Below are 12,497 nucleotides of genomic sequence, written 5' to 3' on the forward strand. Positions count from 1 at the left end.
GTAAGTACCTCTGTCTTCGTCTTCCTCTCCCCCTCTTTTGCAATCCTTTTATCTGTCTTCTCTCTATTTCTCTGTTTCTGATCTCTGCCCCTTCTCGTTCTTCGTTTCACACCCTCGGTGCTCCTCCTGCCTGCCGAGTTCACTCTTGTGCTCCACGTGAAGTTGGCCCCCTGCCTGAAGGTGGCCTTTTGTATAAATATTTGTACTGCTGAGGAGAGGGTGAGGGTGAGGGTGAGGAAAAAAAGTAGGGCAACATTCCCCTGCACTTCCTCTTCCGCCCCAGTCAGCTCAGTCTGTTCTGCCAGGGTCTGGGATTTTAAAACCACCTGGGACATCCCCTAGCCCTTCCTTTCTACCACCAACATGCCATCTGCTCCCTGCCGGGGGAGGGTGCAGTCCTGCCTGCATGTCTGGAGGCCGGGACCAGGGTGACAGGACTGGCTGACTGTGAAGTCTCAGCAGTAGGGAGGGTGCCCCTTTTAGCGGGGTCAAGCAGCTTTGTAATCCCAGCCTAAGATGGGGGAGCTTTAGTGCCTCCGACAAAAGGGAGTGTTGGCAGGGCCCTGGACCCACCAGGCCATGATCCGCTTCTTGCATCCTCCCTGCCATCCGGGGGCCCTAGCCCTCATGGTCGATGACTTCTGCAGAAAAGTCAGTCAAAATCGACAGCTGTGCCCTGCCGCCACGATGAATTAATAGTGCCAAAAGGGGTGGGAGGTGTGTGTGTATGTGTGTATGTATGTGTGTGGGTTCCTGGCAGCCAGGGTAGCTGTGCAGTGTGGGAGCTGACTTGCTAATGCCCATATCTTCATTCTTCCTCAGAGAGGGTTGTCTCCGTGCTATCCGCCTGTCTTGAAAGCAAGAGTCGAAGTGCCCAGACCATTGGAGCAGCTGCGCTGTGGGCCCTGCTCCATAATTATCAGAAGGTCAGTGTGTTCCTCGAGGGGCAATCAAGTCATTTCACAGGTTCCCAGGATATCCGAGGTAAACCAGATGTAAGGTCAAAAGGAAAACTGGTGGCGGCATCTGCAGGCCTCCCCACAGTCGGTAAAACAAAGATCCGTTTTACGTAATGGGGTCATAAAGGTTTGGTTGTAGCGTGTCTGATGCAATGGTTGCTGATGCTAACTCTGTGGCACTCTACCCATCCTTCCAATTTCTCTCCCATAAACTTTCTGTGGAAACCCCAACTTTTACAGGAACAGGCACCCATTCTTCAAATAGTTGAGATCAGTGATGAGTCCATTTGCCCCACTTCTTTCAGTCTTCCCTGTTTTCTTTAGAAAAGACCAACAGACATGGTCTCACGCCCCTGGGAGATGACAGTCTATGGGGAGAATATGCGGGGAGAGGAAAAGGATGGGAAGGGATGAGCTATGTTTGGCATGAAAGGGAGTCTTGAGGGGGGAGGTACCACTGGAGCCAAATCTATGGAGGGAAAGGAGAGTGAGGTGGGAAGCTTAGTACAATGAGAAGCTGCATAGCGTAGTGGATAGAGCACAGGCCCAGGAGTCAGAAGGACCTGGGTTCTACTCCAGCTCTGCCGCTTGTCTGCTGTATGACCTTGGACAAGTCACTTCACTTCTCTGTGCCTCATTTACCTCATCTGTAAAGGGGAGATTGAGACACATGAGACAAGGGACTCATGATTTGCTCGTATCCGCTCCAATGCTTAGTACAGTGCCGGGTACATAATAAGCACTTAACAAATATTGTTTTCGAGAAGCAGCGTGGCTTAGTGGAGACTGTGAGCCCCACAAGGGACAACCTGATTACCTTGTATCTCCCCTAGTGCTTAGAACACTTCTTGGCACATAGTAAGAGCTTAACAAATACCATCATTATTATCATTATTATTATTATTATTACAGTGCTCTGCACACAGTAATGCTCAATAAGTACCTTAGATTGACTGAAGGGGAGAAGAACTATCAGGACCCAGATTAGGGGAATAGAAGAGAAAGGATAGAGCTTGGGGTGGAGCAAAGTGAGAGAACCATCCATTACATGAACTGTCCAGTTGCCCGGTCTGGTCTAGTCTTGTATTCAGAGCTTCACATGAAGGGGAGGGTAATTGCATGTGGAGTCAGTAAATCTATCAGTGGTATTTACTGATCCCTGACTGTGTGCAGAGCACTGCACTACACTTGGAAGAGTGCAATGCATTAGAGTGGGTAGACTCTCTTGAAGTGGATGGATGGAGTTACTCTTTTCTGTGTCTGTTGCAGGCCAAAGCAACGTTGAAAAACCCATTATTAAAAAGAAGAGTGGATGAGGCCTATTCTTTGGCAAAGGAAAGTAAGTTTTATGATTGAAAATGTAGTATTGTGACTGGGAGGCGGAGGTGAACATTGAGAAAGAGCCTCATTTTCCTCCTTCTCAGTGGTCTCCCATAAGAAGGACTCCCATAAGAAGCCAGCTCTTAACATGCCCCCCTTCTGCCTTTGTCTTGGACTTTACCCCTTCCTTTCTTAAAAATACTCCCTCTCACCTTACTCCCCGGTCACCGCTATTACTGGGCTTCCACTGTACTCTACCTCATTTCCAACTGCCTTTCAACAAGCTCCAGTCTCCCTCGTCCCGAAAATGCTCTCCAGTGACTCCAGCAGCACACCCTGGAGTTATTGCCCCATTTCTGTCCAAACTCTTGGGAGGGGCCCTGCAAATACTGCCTCTGCTTCCTCTCTTCTTGACCCCCTGCAATCTGGAATTTGTCTCTTCCACTCTGTTGACACCTCACACAACATGGTCTCCACAGGGGTCATTCTGCCTAAATGTAATGGTCTCTACTTGGTCCTCGGCCTCCCAGTGACCTTTGGCACCGCTGCCCCCTGTCTCTTTCTAGAAGCGGTCTCTGGCCTTGGTTCTAGTGATATCATAGTCTACTCCCAGTTCTTTTCTTACCTTCATGACTTCACCTTATCAATCTTCTTCACTGGCTCTTCATTCTCCTCCATGCATTAGCTGTGGGTGGATCACGGAACAGTCTTCTGGCTCTACATTTATTCCATCAGGAAGCTCATCTAGAGAAGCAGTGTGGCCTCGTGGGAAAGTGCGTAGACCTGGGAGTCAGAGGACCTAGGTTCTAATCCCACCTCTGCTACTCGTTTGCTGTGTGACCTTGGGCAAGTCACTTTACTTCTCGGTGCCTCACTTTCCTCATCTGCAAAATGGGGATTTATTACCTGTTTTCTCCCCTACCTATACTGTGAGCCCCATATAGGACAGCATCTGTGTCCAACCTGATTAACTTGTATCTACCCTAGCAATGAGAACAGTGCTTGACACACAGTAAGCGCTGCTTATTATTATATAATAATCTGTCACCTCTCTGTGGATGACTTCCTGATCAACTCTCTTTCTACCTCCTGAATTTTTTTCTTCCGTGGCATCACCACCTATCTTTAACTTCCTCAGACAAAAATGGAAATCCTCATCTTCCCTCTTAAGCCTTTCAGTTTTGTAAATTTTTTTCATAATGTAATAATAACAGTAATAATAATATTTATTAAGGGTCTACTATGCGCTAAACACTATACTACTAAGTGTACTACTACTAGAAAAACAGCATGGCATAGTGGATAGAGCATGGGCCTGGGATTCGGAAGGTCATGGGTTCTAATCCTGATTCCACCATTTTCCTGGTGTGACTTTGGACAAGTCAATTCACTTCTCTGTGACTCAATTACTCCATCTGTAAAATGGGAATTGAGACTGTGAGCCCCACATGGGACAGGAACTATGTCCAACTCCATTTGCTTGTATCCACCCCAGTGCTTAGTACTAGTGCCTGGCACATAGTAAGCACTTATCAAATTCCATCAGTGTATTTCATCATATTGTTTTCACAGAAGAACCAGCAGAAATGTTTCCTGTGTATATTTCAGGCAGGAAATTCATTCATTCAGTCCTATTTATTGAGCACTTCCTGTGTGCAGAGCACTGTACTAAGTGCTTGGAAAGTACAGTACAGCAATAAAGAGAGACAATCCCTGCCCACAATGGCCTTGCAGTCTAGTACGAGGGAGACAGACATCAAAACAAGTAAACAGGCATCAATATAAATAAATAGAATTATAGATATATACATATATATATATAAGTGCTGTGGGGCGGGGAGAGGGGGGAAGGGCAAAGGGAGCAAGTCGAGGTGATGCAGAAGGGAGGGGGAGCTGAGGAAAAGGGAGCTTAGTTTTGGGAAGGTCTCTTGGAGGAGGTGCGCCTTCAGTAGGGCTTTGAAGGGGGAAAATGAGGATTCTAAAAGCATTTCTCAATCTTAAAGCCTGGTTTGGAGGAAAGAACATGGGCCCGGAAGCCAGGATACCTGATGAATTTGAGTGTCAACTCTGCCATTGCCATGTGTGTACCTGGGGCAAGTCACTTAACCTCCCCGGCCCTCAGGTTTTTCATCTGTAAAATGGGAATAAGATAGATTGTGAGCCTCGTCTGGGTCAGGGACAATTTCTGATCTAATCACCTTGTATCTTACCCCAGTGTTCAGCATATTAGTAAGTACTTAAAAAATAGCCATCATATAATAGTCATGTTTATATATATATATATATATATATAGATATATATACCATATGATTATTAAAGACCATTTATCAAAACAGCAAATGTGTTTGCAATATTTTGGACTTGTTTCTATCTTGTAGCAATCCTGGACCCAGATGTAAACCCTCTAAATGCCTACCACCTCAAATGTCTGGAGAACCTGGTACAGCTCCTCGCTGTGTGAGCCTGCTGCCCATGGCCCCCGAAAAGAGTATTTGACGAGGAGAGGACTCTGGGAACCTTGAGCTTCTGCAGGCCGAGGCTCCATAGGAGAGGAAAACATTGACGTACACACTCTGGCTAAGAGGGGGGCTAAGCTGTCCACACTGCGGCTAAGCTGTCCGGACTCAGCCTGCCGAGCGAGTGCCCATCAGGGCAGTGGGATAGGTGGCCGGAGGGACCAGACGAAGACTTCCAAGAAGACCGGGGACGTGGAGAAGAATGGGAATAAGCACTCAAAAGTGAACATTTCTGTGTGAGAAACTATTTTTAATAGTATTTATCCAAATAAAAGCTATTTTTGGAATCCTAACTGGAGGCATGTTCTTGTCAAGCAGAATATCTCTGTATTTTTATATTGTACACTCCCAAGCTTTTATTACAATAAACGCTGAAAACAGTAAGCACTCAATAAATGATTGAATGGATGGGTGAATGAATGAAGGAAACACACCAAATTTTGGATTAAGTAGTGGATGGTTTGAAACTTGTACTGACCCTCTGCTACACAGAGCAAGAAGAGACTGAATGTATTGCGATTTTCTTGATTTGGAAGACAATTTCAGTTATATTCAGCGCTAACTTTCGTGCTTGCAGGCCATATTTATTGTCTTAAGTCAGGCTTTTTATTGGACCTAATTAGACACTAACACAGGGGTCATAGAGTAGATGGAGGGCAGACCTGTGAGGGCCAGAAAATTCCGGTGGTTTTATTCTTTACTAGAAGCAATGATTTCGGAGGATCGGGTATTGTGAATCAGCCTATTCGTGAGGAAGAATATCTGGGTGGAAAATCTAACACTGTTTCTAATTTGCTTGCCAAGAGAGCTCTCCAATGAAGTCTACTAGTTCCTGTTTTCATATAACCTATGTTACTAGGCAAGGCGCATCTCCCACCAAGCATCACCTTGTCTGTGTCTGCATGGGGCATAGTTACAGTTATAAAAATCCTGTGTGTAAGTAAATGTTCATGGTGCACTGTGCAGCCAAGACAAACATTTTTGGAACTGTTTGCCGCTGTCATCATCTACAAGCTCTGCTCCAGGACTGCCACCTCCCACCTTTACTCAGAACCCAGGCAGGATGGCAGAGGAGGGGCAGGGATGGCCCCAGTCCCCTCTGATCACCGCTGTCAATCAGACAGAGCCCCAGGCCAGCTGGGAAGTACCGACAGGGATGCGGTCTGATGGCAGAATGTGCTGGTGGACGAAAGCGGCCCAGGCCTCTTTAGATATTCATTCAATCGTATTTATTCCATGCTAAAGTGCATCCAAAATAGTAGCAAATTCTCTAGCTGTTAGACTTCATTCATTCGATCCTATTTACTGAGCGCTTACTGTGTGCAAAACACTGTAACAAAGGCTTGGGAGAGTACAATATAACAATAAGCCTTTAATATTGTTAGTTTCATAAAGACACAGACAAAATCCATGCTTCTTTTTTCATTCAACCTTTAGCTTCTTCCCAGACAAAACTAACTGGGGAATTTGTCTCTCGTGACCGTTTGTGTGGCATTGCCAGGATATGAAATGTCCTTACTGGACAACACAGAACTTCTAGAATTAGTATAAAGATACAACTTTATGACCACATGTGAAATTCCAGCCTCCCTTCCTTCTGACTCATGACAGCCTCACTATCTTTACACAGCGAGACACTACCACTATCATGAGGCCTTTTGTTCCATTGGGTATGATTAAAATGGCAACAGGAAAACCCAGTGGACCACAATAAACTGAACAATGCTTTCATATTCCCCCACTGAATGCCCACCACTTTTAAGTTACATAAAAATCTCCATCCTGTTATACCCCAGACCTTATTCCCAATTTTAAGTTCCCCAGTTCTTGTTAATTTAATTCAACTGTGTGTTGGTTCTAGGTAAAGCCAAAAGGACCAAGCGGTGGTGATAGTCATCGTAGGAATGACATATTTAGTGCCTCAGTTGGTCCAGAGCTCTGTGCTAAGCGCTTGGGAAGCTCATAAAATCAGTGACACATTCCTTGGCCTAGGGGAGTTTACAGTCTTAACAAGGAAGACAAACATTAAATATTTCTAACTTGAGTGGTCAAAATAAATACCTTGAGCAGACATATATGTAATAAGTGCGAAGCAGCATGGCCTAGTGAATAGAGCGTGGACCTGAGAGTCAGTTGGACCTGGATTCTAATCCCGGCTTCCACCAGTGGTTTGCTATGTGACCTTGGGCTAGTCATTTCTCTGTGCCTAGTTACTGCATCTGTACAATGTGGATTAAGGCTGCGAGCCCCATGTAGGACATGAACTGTGTCCAACCTGATTAGTTTGGTCTACCCCAGGGCTTATTACAGTGCCTGGGACATAGTAAGCGCTCAACAATACCATAAGAAAGTGTGAGTAGTCTTCCAGGATAGTATGACTCAGGGTGCTGGGAAATTAATTGGGGAATCTTGTTTTAGGAGGTGTTTTTGGAGGTGAGAGGGATTTGATTGTGGAGGGAGAGAGAGTTTTGAGCCAGGGGAACAGCGTGAGCAAAGGGCCGGAGGTGGGAGAATCGAGAGCAAGGTAAAGATAGAAGGCTGGCTGGAGGAGAAAGGAAGATGGTGAAGTTGGGAAGAGCAGTGTCCAACCCTATTTGCTTGTATCCAGACACTTAGTACAGTGTCTGCCATGTAGTAAGTGCTTAACAAATACCAAAATTATTAATAATAATAACCATTTTAAAAAGCTTTGTAATTTATTCCCAGTACTGTCAAATTGTTGTCAGCAGCTCTAGCTGGAGTTTTAGCAATTCAAATAACCAAAGCATAATTACTAATTTCAATTATCTCCGCGCCTGGCATTATTTTGAAGGAGACTGCAAGTTGAGTGAAGAGGAGAGAAATGATTAAAAAGTTGATTTTTACAAGATACCACCTCTAGGAGAGTCAAAACCTTTTGTCTTCTTGCTCCTTTGAGTAAGCATCATACTAAGAAAATAGCTGAAGAGAAAATAATAGATTTATGAGGCGGATGATAATCCTGGTTTGTCAACAACCATTGCACCAGTTTTAGAAATCATTTCTACCTGAATTAGTGGTGACTCAGGTAGTGGAACAAAATCACTTCTTTTTAATAACTACCAGTAGCAGTGAAATGGATGTCAACTGCACAGTAAACCAGGTTGGCCGATAGAAACTGGAAGCATGAAAATGCAAACTGAATTGTGACACTTTGTGCCCTAGTCAGAAAGGCACAATGTCTCCTAATTCCTAATGTTTCCAGCCTCCCTTTGGCCAGAATGTGGACATTTCCCATCAGTGGGGCACCGCCTGACTCTGCAAACCCAATTTATCTCTTCCTCTCAGGACTGCCCCCCGGGGCTCAAACAAAAGTAATGCCACAGAAGGAACATAAATAGTAGCAGCATTTATTGAACACCCACTTCGTGCAGTGCACTGTACTAGGCACTTGGGAACTACAAAAAACTAGGTGACATGCTCTGTTCCCATAAAGAGCTTACAATCGAACCAGGAGACAAAAATAAAAAGAGTTACAAGATTGAGAGGTATAAAAGCAATGTACACTAGTGCTAAAGGAGTGTAAATAACTTAAGTGCCTGTGGCTAAGTGGCTTAATCAATGGTATTTATTGGCTGTGTATTAAGTTCAGAGCTCATAAGCATTTCGGAGGGTACAGTGCAGTAGAGTTGGTAGGCACGTTTCCTGCCCACAAGGAGCTTAAAGTCTAGAGAAGGAGACAAATAAGTAAATTACAGAGATATATTGACTTTGAAGCACTTCTTCACCTTGCCCCCTTCCACCTCACCTCGCTGTTCTTCTTCTACAACCCAGCCTGCATACGTCGCTCCTCCAGTGCTAACCTTCTCACTGTGCCATGATCTCACTTGTCTTGCCACCGACCCCTCCTCAAATCCCCACTTCAAAGCCTTATTGAAGGCATATCTCCTCCAAGAGGCCTTCCCAGACTAAGCCCCAACTTTTCTTCATCTCCCCCTCCCTTCTGCGCTGCCCTGACTTGCTCCTTTGCTCTCCCCCTCCTCCCAGCCCCACAATACTTATGTATATATCTGTAATTTTATTTAATTGTATTGATGTCTGTCTCTCCACCTCTAGACGGTGAGCTCATTGTGGGCAAGGATTGTCACTGTTTATTGTTTTATTGTACTTTCTCTAGCGCTTAGTACAGTGTTCTGCATACAGTAAGTACTTAATACAATTGAATGAATGAATGAATGAAAGAATGTAAGTGCTTTGGGGCTGAGGGTGGAGTAAAGATCAAGTCTTTCAAGACTTTAGGCTTGGAATGATATAGCTCAGTGTGCTGGGGAATAAATTGAAGAACGCTTGTTGGAGGAGACAAGATTTTAGGGAGAAATTGAATTTGGGGAGAGCTGTGGTCTGTTTGATTTGGGGAGGAAGGGAGTGGGAGGGAGGGAGGGAAAGATGGTAGGACCAGCCCTTTCCTGCCATTGTGGCAGAGAAGGCCTCTCCCCCGTGTATGAATGGAAGAGTGGGGCATTTACCTGCCTTTTCATTAGCAGGTGAGCTAATAGACTGAAAGCTCATTGTGAGCAAGGAACAAGTCTACCAACTCTGTTATACTGTAGTTTCCCAAGTGCTTAGTACAGTACATAACAAATACCATCATCATCATCATGTCCAATCTGATTTGCTTGTATCACCCCAGCACTTAGAACAGTGCTTGGCACATAGTAAGCGCTTAACAAATGTCATCATTATTATTACAGTGCCTGCACATAGTAAGTACTTAAATGCCATTATGATTATTATTATTATTATAACACATCTAACAGTTGGCAGAGCGATTGGCAGACTTGGGACTAGAACCCAGGTCCTCTGACTCCCAGGCCCAGGCTTTTCCACTAGACCACGCAGCTTCCCAACTAAGCCACACTGCTTCCCTGGGTTATAATCCTGGCTCTGCCACTTGTCTTCTGTGTGACCTTAAAGTCACTTCTCTATTCCTCAGTTACCTCATCTGTAAAATGGTGATTAAGACTGTGGGAGAGGGGTTGTGTCCAACCTGAATACTTTGCATCTACCCAGTGCTTAGCACAGTGCATGGCACATTGTAAGGACTTAACAAATGCCATTAAAAAATGAATACAATTGATTGATTGATTGATAGCATGCTAGGAAAAGTTGTGGAAGCCTCTCACCGAGAAATGAGTGGTGCGATGCCTGAAGTCTGTCTCGTCCAAATCATCTTTGTCTCCCACTCTAGACTGTACGCTTGTCACAGGCAGGGAACATCTCTGCTAATTCTCTTGTTTGTACTCTCCCAAGTGCTTATTACAATGCTCTGTATATAGTAAATGCTCCATAAATACCATCGATTGATTGATCTTTAGCTTGCCTATTTTACTACTGGTATCTTAGAAATTTGACCCAGCTTTTCTCATTGATTCAATTATTTTCTTGTGAGCCTTATGTGGGTCAGGGACAGTGTCCGACCTCATTTTCTTGTATCTACCCCAGTGGCTAGTACGGTGCTTGGCATAAAGTAAGCACTTAATTAGTATTATGTTATTAGGGTTCAGTCTTTAGATTTTTGGCCATTTGGGGGCAGGGACTGGTTCTGAATTGGTTTTCCAGTCACCTCCCTAGAGTGAAATGCACTGCCTCGCCCATTACAAACATTTGACTCTATTAATGATAATTATGTAAAGTGGGTAAATGATTGGACCCCCAATAATTATTGCTGGACCCCCAGCAGTAATAACTGTGGAATTTGTTGAGCATTTATTAAATGCCAGGGCCTGGGGTAGATATAAAATGATCAGATCAGACACAGAACCTGTCCTTCATAGGACTAGCTAGAAATTACAATCTGGAAGAAGGGAAACACCATGGCCTGGTGGATACCACAGGCCTGGGAGTCAGAGCACTTGGGTTTTAATCCCAGCTCCACCACTTGTCTGCAGTATGACCTTGGGCAACTCACTTCACTTCTCTGTAGCTCAGTTACTTTATCTGTAAAATGGGAATTGAGACCATGAGCCCCAAATGGGACATGGACCGTATCCAACCTGATTAACTTGTATCTCCCTAGTGCTTAGTACAGTGCTTGGCACACGGTAAGCACTTAATAAATACCATAAAAAAAGAAAAGGAAGAAGGCTGACGATGGGAATGAACAAATTACCTCACTGTTCTTCTTCATTCTAGCCAGAAGTCTTCAGGACAGGCTCCTGGAGAATATCGTTGATCACACCCTTCCTGAATCTCTGCATGGCTTCGAACCAAAAAGCAGCACAGCATTCATGATCTATGCAGCATGATTGATGAAAAGGTGCTAAATCGGTCACCTAAATAGTATTTATTGATCACTTTCTTTTCTCTTCAGAGCACTATAGTAAGCCTTTGGGAGAGTACAATGAAGTTAATAGGCACTAGATTGACCTCTACTTTCTATTCCTTTTGTCTCAGAAAAGCATTTAATAACACCAACAGACTGGGGCTCTGGCATTAAGAGAATCCAGCTGCCCTGAGACTTTCACTAAGCACCTACGATGAACAAAAGAGTTAAGGAAAAGCTTGTCTTGAGAAGGATTAACTTTCAACATTGCCTTCCAGTCTGGCAACTCTGATGTCCTTAAATGGGGAAAACTGACAGGCTGACAGGATACTTCCCCTTCCCCATCCACATTCTTTATAGTGTCCAGGACCTAGCCAAGTGGTGTCCACTGGGCACACTGCATCAGTCAATCAGTGGTATTTATTGAGCACTTACTATGTGCAGAACACTTACTAAGCACTTGGGAGATTACAAAATAATAGAGGTGACAGACATGTTTTCTGACCATAATGAGCTTACTTGCAGTCTAGAGAACTGCACATGAATTACGGGCATCTGTGATTGATGGGTATGTTTTACACTCCAGGGCATCCGCTTACATCAACTGAGGGTTTTGGGATGAGGCGTTGCTTTGCCTTCTGGGATAACAATAACGACACTCTTACGACACTCTAACTTGAAACACCTATCAGCTCCTGGACAAATCTTCCTAGTTCCCTCATTTTGCTGTTGGTCCTTGGGATCAGATGTAAATGGAATTGAGATTTCTCCTGACCACTCCCAAGATCCTTAGATGTAGGTAGTTGTGTTTAACAAAGTGGAATTTTGGGGTGCTATTAAGGACTGTGCCTGTTTAGAGATGAGATTTGATTTCCAGTCTTTAGAATTAGAGCCGTGAGAGGCTCCGTGGGGGTTGACTGGGCCTTGATGATTTCCTTAGGAGGAGGGAGCAGAGCCGAAAATCGTAGGATCTTGTGATTCCAGAACTCGGCAGTTAGCTCTAGGGCTCACTGTGATCCTGACACAAACACACAGAAATTTTCAATTCCTTTGAACTCAAGACAGAACTGCATTCTAGAAACCTCTCTCAGGGAGCAGCAAATTCTGGCATGTTTTAAAGATTTTTCCTTAAAAGACACATGCAGAAACAGGGAATAAATTCCTCAGTGAAAGATGGATAAGCCAAAATGTGGGAAGACAAGCCCTTTTATTTTATATTTTTGGTTTTTTCCTTGCTCTTTTAGTACTGACCATGGGGCTTTCTTGTGTATCCTGTTTTGTTCCATCCAGATCTGTAATGCCATCAAAAATTTCCAGTTATAAATTCTTGGCAATGCTGAATAAAGTGAGAAAAAGAGAGCTTCCACTTCGGATAGTTCATTAGAGCAATCTTGTTTTGGATCATAAACTGAGCAGATTTA

At 44.3% G+C, this 12,497-nt stretch overlaps 1 protein-coding gene across 2 annotated transcripts in view; it reads left to right on the forward strand.

Moving 5' to 3' along the window:
* Nucleotides 1-5,180, forward strand: part of RTTN (rotatin) — a 189,942-nt gene extending 184,762 nt beyond the window's left edge. For both annotated transcript variants that reach the window (XM_029065713.2, XM_029065717.2), the window contains 3 exons: nt 823-926; nt 2,229-2,298; nt 4,659-5,180. In XM_029065713.2, the coding sequence (XP_028921546.1) occupies nt 823-926; nt 2,229-2,298; nt 4,659-4,741 (257 nt within the window). In that variant the 3' untranslated portion in view covers nt 4,742-5,180. The remainder of the gene's footprint in view (nt 1-822; nt 927-2,228; nt 2,299-4,658) is intronic.
* Nucleotides 5,181-12,497: the final 7,317 nt, after the last annotated feature.

This window comes from Ornithorhynchus anatinus, chromosome 5, assembly GCF_004115215.2.
Source record: "Ornithorhynchus anatinus isolate Pmale09 chromosome 5, mOrnAna1.pri.v4, whole genome shotgun sequence".
NCBI lineage: Eukaryota > Metazoa > Chordata > Mammalia > Monotremata > Ornithorhynchidae > Ornithorhynchus > Ornithorhynchus anatinus.